The 17700-nt window shown below is 34.8% G+C and overlaps 2 protein-coding genes and 2 long non-coding RNA genes across 4 annotated transcripts; all 4 read left to right on the plus strand.

The window, feature by feature from the left end:
* Positions 1 to 1367: 1367 nt before the first annotated feature.
* Positions 1368 to 2860, plus strand: LOC9304340. Its single transcript, XM_002868222.2, has 5 exons — positions 1368 to 1618; positions 1708 to 1938; positions 2020 to 2192; positions 2301 to 2351; positions 2494 to 2860. The coding sequence occupies exons 1-5, from the start codon at positions 1369 to 1371 to the stop codon at positions 2584 to 2586; spliced, it is 798 nt and encodes a 265-aa protein (XP_002868268.2). The 5' UTR covers position 1368; the 3' UTR covers positions 2587 to 2860.
* A 7659-nt stretch (positions 2861 to 10519) lies between these two features.
* LOC110226724 lies at positions 10520 to 12064 on the plus strand. The gene is made up of 4 exons (XR_002330650.1): positions 10520 to 10712; positions 10815 to 10959; positions 11579 to 11625; positions 11718 to 12064. It is a non-coding gene; the product is annotated as an uncharacterized LOC110226724 (long non-coding RNA).
* Positions 12065 to 14344: 2280 nt separating this feature from the next.
* On the plus strand, positions 14345 to 15875 carry LOC9304342 (DNA-directed RNA polymerase V subunit 7). Its single transcript, XM_002868224.2, has 2 exons — positions 14345 to 14483; positions 15150 to 15875. The coding sequence occupies exon 2, from the start codon at positions 15158 to 15160 to the stop codon at positions 15692 to 15694; it is 537 nt and encodes a 178-aa protein (XP_002868270.1). The 5' UTR covers positions 14345 to 14483; positions 15150 to 15157; the 3' UTR covers positions 15695 to 15875.
* Positions 15876 to 16512: 637 nt separating this feature from the next.
* LOC110226843 lies at positions 16513 to 17441 on the plus strand. Its single transcript, XR_002330745.1, has 2 exons — positions 16513 to 16923; positions 17128 to 17441. It is a non-coding gene; the product is annotated as an uncharacterized LOC110226843 (long non-coding RNA).
* The last annotated feature ends 259 nt before the right edge of the window (positions 17442 to 17700 follow it).

Here is a 17700-nt window from a genome sequence, read left to right on the forward strand (position 1 = left end):
GGTGAAGTGCGATCTGTGGTGATTTATGACTATCATAATGCTCAAGTCCATCACTCACTATGATGGAAATTAGTCACAAACAGTCACAAATTATTACTAAAAAAAATCTTCTCATATTGTCAAAAATATAAACTAAAAACAAAACCTCAAAACACGGTTATATATTTATTTCCTATTACTTAATGGGAATGTTAATATATCTATATTCATGTTTTATTTTATTAATTTCAATATAAGTTAAAACTATTACTTATGAGATTATGAGATGTAAAAGATTTATAGTTATAAAAATGTTAATTTCCAAAAATTTTGTGTATTTTATTTCTTTACTAATATTGTTTTGTTATTTATTTTTAATACTAACTAAGGTATTGATTTGAAATGATGCAAAAAGTATTTTTGATATAAATTTATTAGCTCTTATACGTTAAGATGTAGTGCATATGTATGGTTTATTATGATGAAATAGATAGTTACAAAATAGAATATCTAATTTGCAATAGGGTTTGAGACAAAAAAAAAAAAGTAACAAATTAAATATAAAAAATTTGTGGTTTATCATTAATAAAAATTTAGATTTATTTTTTTACACCAATACGCGAATCTTTATCTAGTTAAAAAAAAAAAAGGCTTACCAATTTCAAGTTTCAACCAATCAACATAAAAACATGAGTGATGATTATAACAATAGTAATTCGAAAATATCAATTTAATTAATATTAGTAATTTATAATGGTTATGTTTATCATGCATATATATTATAGAATAATAGAAAAATCTTGTTTTAAATTGGAATTAGTAATTTTTTTAAAAATTTCATCTTTCACAATGGAAAACTACCTAGTTTTTAAATAAAATAAAAATCATAAGTGAATTTTATATAAAATAAATATTCCACATGTTAGATTTGGAAATCAGTAAATTGTATAAGGATTTGTTGGAACAGTGACTAATGGGCCACGCGTATCGGCCCATAAAAACCAACTCTGTATACATACACCCTATAAGATTCGGCCGAAAGACCATCGTTCCTCTAGTCTCTCTTCCTCTTCGACCGCTCCATCGTTCTTCTTTCCCTGACGTTTCAGATTCGACGACAAACGAGGTAGGTGATTTTGAATTAACCGTCTCAATCTCTCCGAGTACTATATCGCATGATGTTTGATTAACCGTCTCAATCTCTCCGAGTACTATATCTGATGATGTTTGATTAACCGTCTCAAATCTCTCCGAATACTTATCTCATGATGTTTGATTGGTGAAGGTTTAAGTTGTAGATTAGAGACCTAACTGCGATTTTGTTTCGAATCTGATGATTTTGATTTTCTTAGGTTTGTATAGTAAATAAATACGAGATGGTTCACGGCAATGCAGGAAGAGGAAGAAGAGGAGGAGGTGAAAACGTTGGTGTGGTGGAACATTAGCAGCTGTCCGATTCCACCTGGTTATGATCCCCGTCAGGTCGGTCCGAGAATAGTTTCCGCCTTGATGAATTCAAAAGTCTCTGGTCCTGTCACCATAACTGCCATTGGCAGACTAACACACGACCCTAATGCCCCTGACAATGATGTCTTGCGAGAGCTGTCTTCCACTGGAGTTGCTCTAATACATGCGGAAGGTTACTCTTCTTTTATCTCTTTCTATAGGTTTAGTACCATTTTCTACACTACAGTTTCGATTCGACATAGCTTTTCGTTACTGAAACAGAACTTCAAACGGATTTGTCTGAGTGGACTGAGAGGAATCCACCTCCGGCTAATATACTGCTCATATCTGGTCCTACGGAACTGGAAAGCTTAGCTCGTACTCTTTATGGCCTAGATATTGATGGATACACACTTCTTCTGTCATATCCTCAACGCCATCCAGCTCCAGACTGGCTCTGGGAAAGCTTTTTGTCTGGGGTTTATAAAGAGTGGCTCTGGAAAAGCTTACTAGGTGTTTTTCCTTACCCTCTCTCTCACGCAGCTTTAATATAACCAGCAAAGCTGTTTCTGAACTAGTTTGTTTTTTCAACAGATGATATGGATTCAGTGTCTGCGGTTGATAAAAAGTTGACAACAAGACTTGTTCTTCAGGACAAGTGCAGTGAAACGGGTGAATCTCCCTGGTCGTGCTCTATGTGTGATTTTGCTGGACAAAGCTTTGAAGATTTCAGCACGCATCTCAAGAGTGACAACCATACACACAATGTAAGGATCATATCTGCTTCCAAAAATACATATCCCTCAAGTTTCCCTTTATCACTTCAATGAAAATATCTCTGATTTCCACGGGATGTACATTTGGTTGTCTTGCAGGCTTTGGAGACTTTGAAAATGGTAGATGTGGTGAAGCTTAACCAATTCAAGGCAAGTTGAGATTTCTAATTTTTAAAATCTGGAACCTACAATTGCCTCAAGTTTCCCTTTCTCACTTTAAAGAAAATACATCTGATTTCCACTTGATGTGCATTTGGATTTACTAACTTTTGTTGATGCAAAAACATTGAAGAAACTGAGCAAGAAGAGGAAGCTTGGAGAAGTTGAAGTAGAGAAGGACACTGAAGAAGGTAAAGTAGAGGAGGATACCGAATGCCTCATCTAGAAGAGGACTCTTGACTAGACGAAGAAAAATAGTACATGGGCCATGGGGTGTTGTTCTAACTAGACATGGTGATGCCATCAAGTGGAGGTCGGATATAGTAACCGGATAGTATGTTTGATTACCGTTTTTACTGGTCGTCAGATGATTAATAATAATGCGAGAAAGATGGTTCCAATTTCTGTAGTGATGAACTGATACAGTAAAAAATAATGGTGAGGTTGATGCATTAAAAAGTTTGAATGTTTGGTACTGCGTTATGATGCTATCTTAGCTAGGTTTTTTTTTCTTTTTTTTTTTCTTGCAACACATTATATAAGTGAAGCAGAAAATTCAAAGTTTCTCCAGATTTGAGATCTGTCCAATAAAAGAAAACTCAAAAGAGTTAAAAAAATAAATTGCAAAATCGAAATTTACTAAAACCTCTGAGCTACTGAGTACTAGTAGAAGATATAGAACTATACGGTCTTCTGAAATCAGTGGATCATCATCATCTTAACAAAAACGAAGCAGAAAGAGGAAAAACAAAGAAAAAAGTCGGAGAAGATGATCGGAGTTTTCTTTACATGACGGCGATTGTCGGAAACAGCGTTACTAGAAATGGTATCAGAGGAAGAAGTTACCGGAATATTCATTTTCTTGAGATTGATTAAGCTTCTGCTGAAAATCTAATAGGACTAATAATATGTTTTTTTGGTTCTTCTAGTTTGGGAAAAAAACTGAGATTGGTTGATTTTATAGGTGCAAAGACTAGAGAGCTGAAGCTGAAGAGGCCAAAGAAGTAAGCTACCTAGACATGGTGATATTGCAGCCACGCTGGCTTGTTCACTGAATCAGAGTATAAATTACAAACTATGAGCTGCGCATTTACAGGTTGTACTTGTATAACGAAATCATATTGAAGAGAATTTCGTCGCCTAATACAGGATATCTTGGATTAAATTTGACATCTCACACTTGGTTGTAGGCTCTTAATGGTACTCCGATTTGGGTGTCTCTGATTTAAATGTGGGAACATAGTAGTTTGGGTACGTTGTGATTAGTCAAATCTATGAATGGTAATACGGTTTGGGTACGATCAGTTTACCCTATGTTTTAGAATGATAAGACAATTTAAGTTTGATTATGGACTGTGTTTGGTGGATAACCAAGCAAAAGTATGAATTATGGACTGTGTTTGGTGGACAACCCCTGAGATTTTCCCTAATTGAATTGGGTGGTGTATCTGGTTTGCCCTGATCCACCCCCATTCACAAATACAACGTGATCAAATACCCCACTTCCGGTACACATAACAACTTCTGGTTTCTTAGATCCAACCAAATCATCTTCTTTTCCCAGATTTCCAGCTTCCTTATGATTCGACCGATACCTGACATCTAAACCTCCTGTACTCATTACCTCTTCAGCATTTGAGCCACCATGGACATCTCTAAGGAAATTTCTCCAAAAGTCTTTATCATAACCGCCACAGGGGATACTATCATCAAACAAGTCTTTTTTTTCTTCATTAACCTCTGTGTCTGTTTCTAGAAAGAACTCATCAGCAACATCAATGATATCATCTTCATCGTCTATATCAACTGGGGCCGATTTCAATCCACTACAACTTCCTATTTTCGCTTCTACTTCTAGCAATTCGTCAAAGAAGTCATCATCTGGAGGAATCACCATAACAATAGGAGTTTTTGAACCTGCAGAAGATATATCCCCAGCATTTGCATCACAATTTTTTGAACCACTTCCAGTATCATAACTACAATCACTCTTTCTTTTACAACTTCCTCCAAGGGTTTCACCACTTTTGTTTTGTTCCAGAGTTTCTTCCCCAAGTTTATATCTATTAGAACATTCCTCAAACTTACAAACAAGTTAAGTCCCATGTTTTCTTTAAGAGCCTTTAAATAGAACAGAAGGCCAACCTCACTACTAACTAGAACAGGTGGAGTCTTTTCCTTTGTTGAGAGTATACTCCTATTGGGTAGTGAATAACTGAGCAAAGGTTTAACCGCTTTCACTCCAAACTCTTCCACAATGGCTTCTTTCAACTCTGACAATTTTATTCCCTCACGGATAGGAACAACCCGCGAGAAATGTTTGTTGCTTATCTCCAACTTCCAATTCACCATTCGAAGAACAAATCCACTCTCCACAAATTACGATACAGAACTCGTCCAGATAACCCTAGTCATATAAACCATGAAAATTGTGTTAGTTCCATTGAGCAGAACCTGAATTAAAAAGTAAAGATTGTGGATGTGTAAAACTTACGTCCATCTCTAATTTCTCTTACAGAGATTTTGTTATCCAAAACAAAAGGTTTTTTTAGCTTAATCCTCTTTGGAATCCATTTCAGACTTTGCATCGGACCGTACGTAAGGTTGGTACCCTGTTTCCTGCGCTCAGATCTCCGCCGTCCGCTTCAATCTTACCGACGGCCTAGATTACGCATTAGGTTATTAATTATTAGCAAAATCCTGACCGTTCTTTTTTACTCCTTCTTCTCATCTTCTCCCACGTCGCCACTCTAAACCAAGAAGCCGAACCGGAAGCGCGAGAAATCGAGTTGGTTTTACGGAGGGGCAGTTGCATCATTTTCGTCTCCAAAAAGAAGGAGAAGTGCCTCATGTTTTGAAAGTGCCTAAATTGTCCGAAGTTTGGCCAAAAGTGCCTTAACATGTCCATCTCCCGCGCATTTACAGGTTGTACTTGTATAACGAAATCATATTGAAGAGAATTTCGTCGCCTAATGCAGGATATCTTGGATTAAATTTGACATCTCACACTTGGTTGTAGGCTTCGAATAGTACTCCGATTTGGGTGTCTCTGATTTAAATGTGGGAACATAGTAGTTTGGATACGTTGTGATTAGTCAAATCTATGAATGGTAATACGTTTTGGGTACGATCAGTTTACCCTATGTTTTAGAATGATAAGACAATTTAAGTTCGATTAGATAATAACTGATGGACATGGTAACACGGAATCATATTTTTCTTGATAAAAAACGTGAAAAAAAATTAATTGAAAAAAAAAAGACTCAATCTTAGCAGGAAAATACATGGAAAACATGATTTTAACAAACAAAGAAAACACGTAAAATCATGATTTCACGGAATCACATTTTCAAACTCTTGGCGGAAAAATGCAAAATTTTTTGTTTTCCCGGAAAATACGGAATCACGTTTTTGGCGGGAAAACACGTAATTCCGTTTTGGCAGGAAAACTGTGGAATCACATTTTCATGTTTTCGACGGGAAACCTTGGAATCACATTTTCATATTTTTTGCGAGAACATGCGGAATCACGTTTTTGACGAGAAAAATAATGAACCACGTTTTTGGCGAGAAAACACGGAATCACGTTTTTGGTGGAATAATACGAAATCAAGTTTTTAGTGGAAAAATACAGAATCACATTTTTCGCCGCAAAATACAGAATTACGTTTTTGGTTACAATCGTGTTTTCACACCATAATAGAATTATATGTTTTCCCACCAAATATGTGATACCGTATTTTTCCACCAAAAAACGTGAATCCGTATTTTACCAAAAAAATTGATTTTATGATACTCCGCCAAAACGCGACGCTTCCTACCAGAAAGACGCGGTTTAACGTTTTCTAGCAGAAAAAAAAGAAATGAAAATTGTGATATTGACAAAAAAACTTTGATTATGGAATTAAGGACCATAGTATACTTAATCCTCCATATATTAAAAATTCAATAAGTTGTAAAAACAATCTAATTTTGTAAACTCGGATAATACAATAATTTTCATCTTTAAAAGTGGGAGTGAAATTAAATATATAATTTAATATATTTAAGCAAACTTAGAAAAGAGTAATATTAATACAGATATATAATATCTATATATAAGTAAATAAGGAAATAGTCTTAAGAAAATAATGATAAAAAAAGAAGCAAACAACTTGCCGCACCACCGCAAACACCTTTTGATTCTGACTTGTGTTCTTTGTAGTTTAAACGAAGCTAGTCACACTCAACATTAACATGAATTGCATCAGTCTTGAAATGCATTACCATCGTCATGTTTGAATAACTCAAACAACTTATTCTACATATTCAATAGACTTGTGAATCGTTCACAAAGAACTAAGGAATAAAAAAACACAAAGAACTCACAAATTTCTGAAGAAAAAGTACTTTTGCATTAACTTTTAAATCGATCAAGGGTGATTTACAATGAACTAAGAGCTGAGATTTTATAGCTCATAGACAACGATCCTAAGGTGCTAAACCAATAAAACAATCGCAAAAATAAATACAAAGAGTCGTTGGGAATTTGAATGCGAAATCGTGTCAACTAAAGAAATATCTTCTTTCTTGTATCTTGAAAGCTTGGGATGAAAGGTGAGACTTCTTGGGACATTCTGGGACGTGTGGGGGTCTTCAAAATGTAGCAACAGTGACAAGGAAAGAGCTGTTGTGAATTTAAGGTCCGTGGATCCAAAGATGGCAAGTTTGGTCTTCGCATGATCAAGTGGGGAAAGGTGCACCATAGGTCGTCTGGGAAGCTTTTAGAAGGTGTAGAAGCAAAAATAAATACAAAGAGCTGTTGAGAACTTGACTGCAAAATTTCACTTTTAATGAAAAATACGGAATCACGTTTTTGGAGGAAAAACATGTAATTCCATTTTGGCGGGAAAACTGTGGAATCACATTTTCATGTTTTTGGCGGGAAAATATAGAATCACGATTTCATGTTTTTGGCAAGAAAATGCAGAATCAAGATTTTGACGAGAAAATACGAAATCACGTTTTTGGGGAGTAAACATGGAATTAAGTTTTTGGTAGAAATTTATGGAATCAAGGTTTTAACGGAAAATACGGTATCACATTTTTGGCCAAAAAATACGGAATCACATTTTTGGCTAGAATCGTGTGTTCACACTAAAATAAAATTCTACTTTTTCCCACCAAATACGTTATACCATGTTTTCTCGCCAAAAACGTGATTGCGTATTTTAGAAAGAAAATATGATTTCGTATTATTCCGCCAAAACACGACGCTTCACATCAAAAATAACTCGGTTTTATGTTTTCCACAAAAAAAAGAAGTGAAAAACGTGATATTGACAAAAAGAAAATTGATTCTGGAAGGAATATAGTATACTAAATTATTTGTTTAAATGGAAATTTATATATTATTTTAATCCTTTTTGACTAAAAAAATATCTATAAGTTGTAAAAACTATCTAAATTTGTACAATCGGATACTACAATAATTTTCACTTTAAAAAGTGGAAGTGAAATTAAATATATAATTGAATATATTTAAGCAAACTTAGATGCACATATATAACATTTTTACGTAAATAAGGAAATAGTCGTAAGAAAATAAATATATAAAAAAGAAGCAAAAAAACTTGCAGCACCACCGCAAACACCTTCTGACTCCGACTTGTGTTTTGAAACGAAGCTAATCACACTCAACATGAATATGAATCGCATCAGTCTTGAAACGCATATACCATCGTCGGTGACCCTCCTACTTGTGTTACTTTATTTGTTTTTTCTTCTTGTTAGCATAGTTCACGAAATCCTATCTAATCATTACTAAATTTTGAAAATAACCAATCAAATTAAGAAATTTGTGTACTACACAATAATCTTATATTGATATAGAAATTAGAAAGGAGACAACACATCTAATAAAGTCACATTCCATGAAAATTCACACTATATGTTGTTCTTTGGTCTTCGTTCTACTTTATCTTCATCCTTTTTTTTCTTTTTTTTTTGGCACAACTATTTTATCTTCATCTATTGCTCTTTATTCTTGACTTGCTCCTTGCTTTTTCGTCTTAAGCTATTCACACCCATCAATATTTAGCTAAAACAAATCAATTACTATGTGGTGCACAAATAATGTTATAGGGCTTATTATTATGTTCAATTGTTGCTGGAATTTTCTTTACCCATGTTTGTGGGCTTGAAGTTCAAAATATTAGTTAAGTTAAGAAAATATGTATTATGTATGTGTATTGTTAATGAGTTTATTGGTGAAATTTTCTTTTTGAAAAACAAAAAACAAAAATAAGGACAATGTTCTATAATATAATTTGATATTATTAATGATACAAAAGTAAAGGTTTAGATTTTTCTGAAGTGCTCAATCATACATACTCTTCCAATCTAAATACAAAAACCAAATAAGAGAAGGAGAGTAGAGATGTTGCCAACCTTTAATTTGAGTCCTCATAGTCACATTTGTTATAAAAGTTTTTTGGTGTTTGACTTTTGAATTTTTGTTTATCATTTCTTTTAATTATTTTATTTAAAAACAATCCCCAATGGACCAAAACAGATTCTCGGGTTTTACAAAATATGGAAGAACAGAATCTGCGGCTTAGAAACAGGACAGAAGAAAATCGGCTTAGAAACTGAACATAAGAAAATTAGAAAGAAAATCTCTCATCTACACGCTACCAACCGTTGCTATCCATTACAGACGAAGAAGGGTTCTCCACTCTGTGTGTCTTGACCCAAGACCGTCAAGCTTATGCGAAGCCGAATCAGTAATGTACGCAAGCATACAGTTGTATCTGCGTCTAATAAGGTGACGAATAGTCTTTGCGAAACCGCCATCTCCCGATATCAATAATATATTGGCGGGAGGGTGATGTTTGGACGTCCAAATAGAGACCAAGTAGCGGATGTGATTATCGCTCGCTTGTTTCTTATCGGATTTAAGAATAATAACCTTGGCGTGATTTGCCCTCAACACATCCACAATTGTGGAATTCACCCGATTCTTATTTGCAGCCACAGCAACAATTTGTACAGGCCCCCGGTAACCCCACTCTCGCATTGTTGTTGTGATGGCTGCGGGGACCGTGTAGGCATCACAATCATGCGGAATCATACAATTCTCGATGTCCAAAAGGACATACGAGAGGGCGTGAGCATATGCTTCCGGTGGAGGAACAATAGCCATAATGGTCTAGTACGCAGCAATAAAATTCAACCTAGCTCTTAAAGAGAATTACAAGAACAGAAGGTAAAACTCTCGCAGCACAAAACGTAGGAAGACTAAACCTAACTTGTTAAATAGGGTTATTATTATGACTCTTTTTCTTAGTAGGTTTTGTACACAAGTCTTATTTTATTTGGTTTTCAAGTAGAGTACGAAGCCCATGTGATTAGGCCCACGAAGATATTGTTTTTGGGCTGGTCAACTCTTTCAATCTCCACCTTTGATCAAAACCAAAAATATCTGCTTCCTCCCAATTTCTCGTGCAAAAATCTCCTATTCCTCCCAATTGTTAGATATTTATCCGTTTTCCCGCCAAAAACATGATCTCGCGTTTTTCCGCCAAATACGTGATCCTGCGATTTCTCGCAAAAAATATGATTTTGTCAAAAACTTGATTCTCCATGGTCCTATCAAAAACGTGATCCCGCGTTTTCCCGCCAAAAAACATGATCCCGCGTTTTCCCGCCAAAAACGTGATCCCGCGTTTTCCCGATAAAAATGTGATTTCGTCAAAAACACGATTCTCTATTTTCCACCATAAACATGATGATCAGGGGTTTTCCAGCCAAAAACGTTATTTCGTCAAAACCGCGATTCTTCGTTTTCTCACTAAAAACGTGATTTCGTGTTTTCCCGCCAAAACGTGATTCCAAGTTTCCCCGCCAAAAACGAGATTCCGCGTTTCCCGCCAAATCCGATTTCGTCAAAGATGTGATTCTCCGTTTTCGTTGGATGAGTGGGGGAGGTGTTCGTTGGATATACGTATAATAAGTGGTAGGTAAATTCTTTTCTCTAGAAAAAAATCACCCCAAAAATTCGAGGACGAATTTCATTTAAGTGCGGGAGATTATAACACCCCACTCCTTATTGTGAGGCCCATGCCCATGAACAAAACCACTAAACCCTAAAACGTGTGTATGTAATATGTATATAGTGTCGTCTTCACCGCATCAGCCTCTCACGTCTTCATTATATCCATCACGTTCTCATCACTCATCTCAATCCCAAGCCTTCATCACCATTGACGCTGAGATCGGAGCTGCCGTACGTTGTGTTTCGTTTGATCACGTCTAAGTGGGGAGAGAAAGCAAACATGACATATCGTCACCATTCAACACCGGTTTGATTAGGTGAGTAAAACCTATCATAGTTATGTCTTATCCTATTGGAATTGTCTCCCTTAGCTATTGGATTCGTGGCTTAGGTATCAATTATTGGTTTTTCTCGTGAAGGAGTGAAAGCAGAAAACAATGTCAAGTAGTGGATTTGGTGACCCGTTTATTGATACGTCTGAAGTAAATTAAGGCAATTTATTTACGGATCTGGATAGCCCTTGTTGCCAAGATTTCAGAACAGTTTTCTGATTCTCAATCAGAGGTAAGGTCGATCAGGAAATCGTGTTTAAAGTTGGCGAAAAGTCACAGTTATCGGGAGAAACAATGCGCTTTTGGGATCTGCGTGCTCCCTGGTTAGAACCTTTAAGGGGTCCTAACGGTTTGGACTTGAGTAGGTTGAAAAAAGACATACAACCTTGGCAAGAACGACGTTCGGCAGAATATATGACTCATGCTCTTTTTCCAATTTCGGTCTCGATTAGTTTACAAGATTAAATGGCCAATTCTCTTTTGGACCCTCGATTCTTTAGTTTTCCAAGAATGTTGGGCCGGGTAGGGGCTCCTTCAATTCTTCTTTGTTTATTAGAGTTTAGTCCAAGTTTTTTTGTTTCAGCGCGGAGTAGAGCAGTTTGGTAGCTCGCAAGGCTCATAACCTTATTCCGGTCTGGTCCGGTATGGAATGAACTTATAATCATGGAATCGACTCGATCATCAGATTATAGATTATAAGTTCATCCATTTTTCAAAAGAGCGCAAATTTTTTTACGTTTACACATGCATAAGAGCTTTGAGAAAAATTGCAGTTTCAAGTAGAGGTTTTGAGGATTGATTTCCTATTGACGTTGAAAGAGTTATATTGATATTTTGATCTCTATGAATAGATCTCGCTTCAAGGAAGCCATAGCAATTGACGGTTTGTCAAACGGAGGTATATTCCATTCAAAATTCGTCTTGTAAGTTGTTGAAAAATCACATGTTCTGATTTCTGGAAAACTTAAGTTATTTCAGATAAAATTTCAGATTCAAGTTGGAGTTTTGTAAGGCTCATATCTTTCGAAGCAGAGAGAATCAGTTGACCTGTAAAGTGTCTCTGAAAAGCTCATATTGTCTAGAATGCACAGCATGTGGCGGAGATTAAATCGAAGTTATATTTAAGACGTTTTAAATATTTCTTTCTCGCCAAGTAACTGCAGACACTGTCCAAATCTATGCTGAGTATGAACTAGAAAACAGTTGGTGGGTGATTGATGGCAACGTTTGGAGGTCGAAACAGCGTCTAATCGGGACGAAATTTGGCGGAGAGCTTCATGGTACTACTGGCTAGATTATCAACGGTGGGATTGCGTTTATAACGGTTAGTTCTTGACTTATGCATATGTTTCCAAGACAGTTTTGTGTGAAAGTAAATCAGACAGAAGTTTTTATTTGCTTTGAAAATGTATTTGTTATTTCTTTGTGTCCTTTTTATATGATTTGATTTTGACGCATGCACTCCTTTTTTTCTCCTTTTTTTTTGGTATAGTGTAAGTCAAAATTAATTACTTAGCTGCAATATATTAGTAAGCAGAAATTTGAACCAAGTTCCCTTTTTTTTTCCCTTACCTTAACCGTCGAATATTTATGAATTTCTATTCCTGATTTTCTGAAAAACTAGAAACCCTAAATCCAAATAATTTAGTTGTGATAAATTTATAGGAAATATTTTTTTCTACAAAACAATCAAATTTCCCCTGAAAACTAGCGGGATTGGTAAAAGATTTATTGAAAAAAAAATAATTATTATTTTGACTAAATCTTTCTTTAAATTATTTTTTTTGCTAAATACAAAAACGAAATAAATTCACAAACATGAATTTTGTGTAAAGAATAGAAAAAAAGATTAGAACTTTTGAAGAAATCATGACCTTTGATTTTTCTCTTATTCCCGACATGTGTCAATCAATTGATGATATTTTTGCATGTAAAAAAACTTATTCCAATTAGATAAATAAACAAAAAGACTAAAACCTATATAGTATATATTTAAAAATATATACTTCAATAAATAAAGAAAATTTTATAAAAATTAAAAACTTAATAATAAGGGAAAATATTATTATTTATAACTTTTTTATTAAAAGGAAATAGAAATTAATTTGTATTTCTTTTTTTTTGGTAGGGAATTTGTATTTCTTAATATCAGTTTGGAGAAGAAAAAGTAACTTCGAATAAGACTAAAAAAAGTTAATCTAATTTAAATAGATTTATGAGAAACAAATTTTCAAGGCTTTTAAATATACTCCCTCCATTTCTAAATATAAGGCGTTTTGGAGAAATTCTTTTGTTTCAAAATATAAATCGTTTTCAAGTTTCTATGCAAATTATATATTACTTTAATATTTTATGATTATTTTTATTATGCAGTCTCTTTTATGATTGGCTGAACTTTTAAAAAGTAGATCTTCTTAATCGACGTGCTTTTAGCTAAAACGCCTTATATTTTGAAACGGAGGGAGTAGTAAATTACATCCTAACAATTCCCATTTTTTGAAAAAATATATAAAAAATAAAATAGATAAAAACAAGGGAGACTCACAAAAATGCCCCTTTTTCAATACCCCTTTTCAAAAATGCCCCATTTGGCTGTCCATTTTTAAAAATATCCCTTTTTATGTATAAAATGACTAAATTACCCTTCTTTTAATAAAAGATATCACAAATATATAAGGAAATATAACAAAATTAGGTCCACAAAATACAAAATATTTTTTGGCGGGAAAAGTGATCCCGCAATTTTTTCCGCCAAAACACTTGTAAAAACTTGTAAAACCTTTAAAATACCTTGTAAAATTTTCCCGTAAAATTTTTTTCCGCCAAAAAATTTTCCCGCCAAAAATTATTTTTGCGGGAAAAGTGATTCCGCAATTTTTTTGGCGTTAAATTTTTGGCGGGAATAATTTACAAGGTATTTTAAAGGTTTTTTACAGGATATTTATAAGGTTTTACAATGTATTTTAAAAGGTTTTACAACATATTTATAAGATATTTATAAGATATTATAAGATTTTACAAGCTATTTTATAAGGTTTTACAAGTTTTTTTTAAGGTTTTACAAGTTATAAATACCTTATAAAACCTTATAAGTACCTTGTAAAATTTTTAAAATACATTGTAAAACCTTACAAAACATTTGTAAATACTCCGTAAAACCTTTAAAATACCTTGTAAATTTTTCCCGGCAAAAATTTTCTCGCCAAAAAAATTTCTCCAAAAAAATTGCGGAATCACTTTTCCAATAAAAAAAATTTTTGGCTGGATTTTTACGGGAAAATTTTACAAGGTATTTTAAAGGTTTTTACAAGTGTTTTGGCGGGAAAATTGCGGGATAACTTTTTCTGCCAAAAAATATTTTGTATTTTGTGGACCTAATTTTGTCTCAAATAAGGGTAAAATGGTCATTAAAAATTAAAAGATGGCAAACTTGAAAATAGACTCTCAAAGAGGTATTTTTGAAAAGGAGCATTTTTAACAATTTCTACCCAAAAAACAATCTTATTTGATTTCAAACGTTGCGTTCAGGTAAAAAAAGTGAATACTAGTGGGTCTAAGTAATAATGGGCCTTTGCAGCCCATCATTATTTAAATAACCAAAACTGAAGTCTCTTCGAATGTTCTCACTTCTCAGTCTATAGAAAGTTTGTCTCTCTCTCTCTCTCCCAGCTCTCGCATCGTTGATTCTCCACAACCAGTCTCACTCTCTATTACCGATTCTCGTTTCGTTTTCTATCTTCGGAATCTCAAACAAAGGTATGGGTTCTTCATTCTGCTGATTTTCTCAACCTATTTTTCAGACATTTTCAGTCTAGGGTCTTCGACGATGATGGGTTGCTAGAGAAAATGTGGGAAAAATTGATTGTCTAAGTACTTAATCGTAAATGCAAATAGAAAGATTTAGTGGGTCTTTTAAAGTTGGTAAATTTTGATGATTCTCCCTTGGTTACTTACATGCCTGCGTAGTGTTTGTTTAAATGCCTGACAGAAGAACTTTTTACTGAAAAAGCTCACATTTTAATTAGATTGAGTTCAATGTTCGTCTTGGTAGATGTATGATGTGAAACTGCTTTCTGATTTTCTGTTTTTGAGTACTTTAGATAGGTGGAATGGTAGGTTGCTAATGCATGTATAGATTGTGTCCAGATTCTTTGAAATAAAAAAAACTGAAACTTTGATCTTATCTTGTGGATTAATTACTGAGAAAACGAAAGTTTGGTTATTGATGATGATTAGTATATTCCAGATGTTCGTTTCAGAGAGAAACCTAGAAAATACTATCTACTTCCTTTGTCTTTCTCTAAGATCTTTCAGTTCTGATTTTTTCAAGATTCTTTCTCAGAATGTGATGATAGTAAAGTATTTCTAGTCTCTGGATCAATGATGATAGCTATTTGACATTGTTTTGGTTTGGTTTTGAAGGTTGAACAATGTTTCTCAAAGTCCAGTTACCATGGAACGTGATGATTCCAGCTGAAAACATGGATGCCAAAGGGCTGATTTTGAAGAGAGCTATACTAGTAGAGTTACTAGACGCGTTTGCTTCCAAGAAAGCGACCAAGGAGCTTGGTTACTATGTGGCAGTCACAACTTTGGACAAGATCGGAGAAGGCAAAATCAGGGAGCATACCGGTGAAGTTTTGTTCCCGGTAATGTTCAGCGGGATGACTTTCAAGATCTTCAAAGGAGAGATAATTCACGGTGTGGTGCACAAGGTGTTGAAGCACGGTGTCTTCATGAGGTGTGGTCCAATCGAGAATGTTTACCTCTCCTACACGAAGATGCCGGATTACAAGTATGTCCCTGGAGAGAACCCGATCTTCATGAATGAGAAGACGTCTAGGATTCAGGTTGAGACTACAGTGAGGGTTGTGGTGATTGGGATAAAGTGGATGGAGGCAGAGAGGGAGTTTCAGGCGTTGGCTAGCTTGGAAGGTGACTATCTTGGACCATTATCTGAAGAGTGATCTGCTTCATGTGATGTGGTTTTTGGGCAATCTCTTATGTCTATATAACTCGGCTTTAGTTCATGTTTGGTAAAGTAAGTACTCTCAAGTTGTGCAAATAATGAACCTTGATCTTTGAATGTAATGATGTTATCCACCTGAGGAAAGGCTGGTCTATTAAGGTTTTTGATATTGGTAGTGATTTTTGCTTTCTTATGAGGCTTTTACATGATAGGCTCAGATTCTAGTGAGACTCTGGAATCGAAGTTGAACCGGATTGATAAGAAATATTTCTAACCAAAGTTAACCGAACGAATCTCAGAGCACAGATTTGGTGGATTAGTCATCACCATTGAGACATCTCTTTCATCTCTAGTTTCAGTAGTCTCCAGATTTCGAAGCAGCGTATGAGTTTTTTTTTTGGTCAGTGAGTGTTTCTGCTGACATTGAAACGGTGCCGTTTAAGTTGTTAATTCAGAGTATACTACGGCCCAGCCCAATCATCGTTGAGTTTGTGAAGACGAAAGAAAGCCCACGAGAATCACATAAGGTTTTTTTATTAGCTAATGCTAATTTATAAGGAAGGAGGACACGTGGCTCTCTAGCATTGGTGAATCCAAGATATTCATTGGAGAACATTAACCGACTTTGGTTTTGTCTTTTGATAATTTATAAACCAACTTTTCCTCATCGTGTTTTCATCTGCACCGTCGATTGCTTTACACAAACAAATAGGAACCGTAGGATCTCTCCGAAATCTTAAACCGACTCGTTATTATAGTTTTTGCTCCCTCTATATAATGTGGTCGGTGATCGTTTCTTGCTTTCATTGATTATCTCCTCGATAATCTTCTTTTTAGGGTTTTGCTCGAATTTGTGTGACAACATCTTATCAACTCTCGTTGATATGTAATCAACCCTCGTTGATATAGTTCTAATCAACCCTTGTTGATCCTCATCATGATCAACTCTCGTTGATCTATTACTAATCAACTCTCCTTGATCTATTACTAATCAACTCTCCTTGATCATAATCAACGTTTGTTGATCTATCTAATCAACCCTCGTTGATCAACAATCAGAAGTTGGTGTGCAATGAAAAAAGGAAGGATCTTGGTAATATCATGTGAGTTTGGTTTCTAATTGCAATTAATTCTTTGTGAGATTTTATTTGTAGCTTTCGTTGATTATCCTTGGAATCTCCTTGTCTGACCGATGATCTTCTTGTTAGGGTTTTGCTTGTCATCGAGGTACGTTATTTTCTATGTCTAGGGTTTTTTTTTTTATTTTATTTATGTCTAGGGTTCTTTTCTATGCCTAGCTAGGATTTTGTTTTACGGCTAGGGTTTCTCGATACCATTGTTACTGTTTCTCAATCTTTCGGATCTTCTGCTTACATATCTTGTAATATTGGATTAAAGTCTACTAAGTCAACTTTTTTTCTATTCTTGTAGAGGTTAATATGAGCGTACGGCAATAAAACAACATCTTATCAACTCTCGTTTAATCTCACCATCAACTCTCGTTTGATCTCACCATCAATTCTCGTTGATCTCATCATCAACTCTTGTTGATCCTAATAATCAACTCTCGTTGATCCCATATCCTAATCAACTCTCGTTGAACCCATATCCTAATCATCTCTCGTTGATCCTTATAATCAACTCTCGTTGTTTTCATATCCTAATCAACTCTCGTTGATCCTTATAATCAACTCTCGTTGATCCCATATATCAAGAATCTTGAATATATCTCCATATATTTAAGACTTGCACAGGTTTATGTTTGAGCTTTCAAACTGTAAAGAAATAGATGTATAAAGTAAAAGGGAGGTGATGTATCTGACCTTTGCCATGACAGGTGCGCTTGCTTGGCAGGTCTAAGACTGAAACCCTAAATAATATGAGCGTACGTACGGGTATAAAATAATATCTGATCAATTCTTGTTGATCTCACCATCAAACTCTCGTTGATCCTCATAATCAACCCTCGTTGATCAAAAGAACCAGGTGTATAGAAATAATAGG

Source organism: Arabidopsis lyrata (genome assembly GCF_000004255.2).
Source record: "Arabidopsis lyrata subsp. lyrata unplaced genomic scaffold ARALYscaffold_7, whole genome shotgun sequence".
Lineage (NCBI taxonomy): Eukaryota > Viridiplantae > Streptophyta > Magnoliopsida > Brassicales > Brassicaceae > Arabidopsis > Arabidopsis lyrata.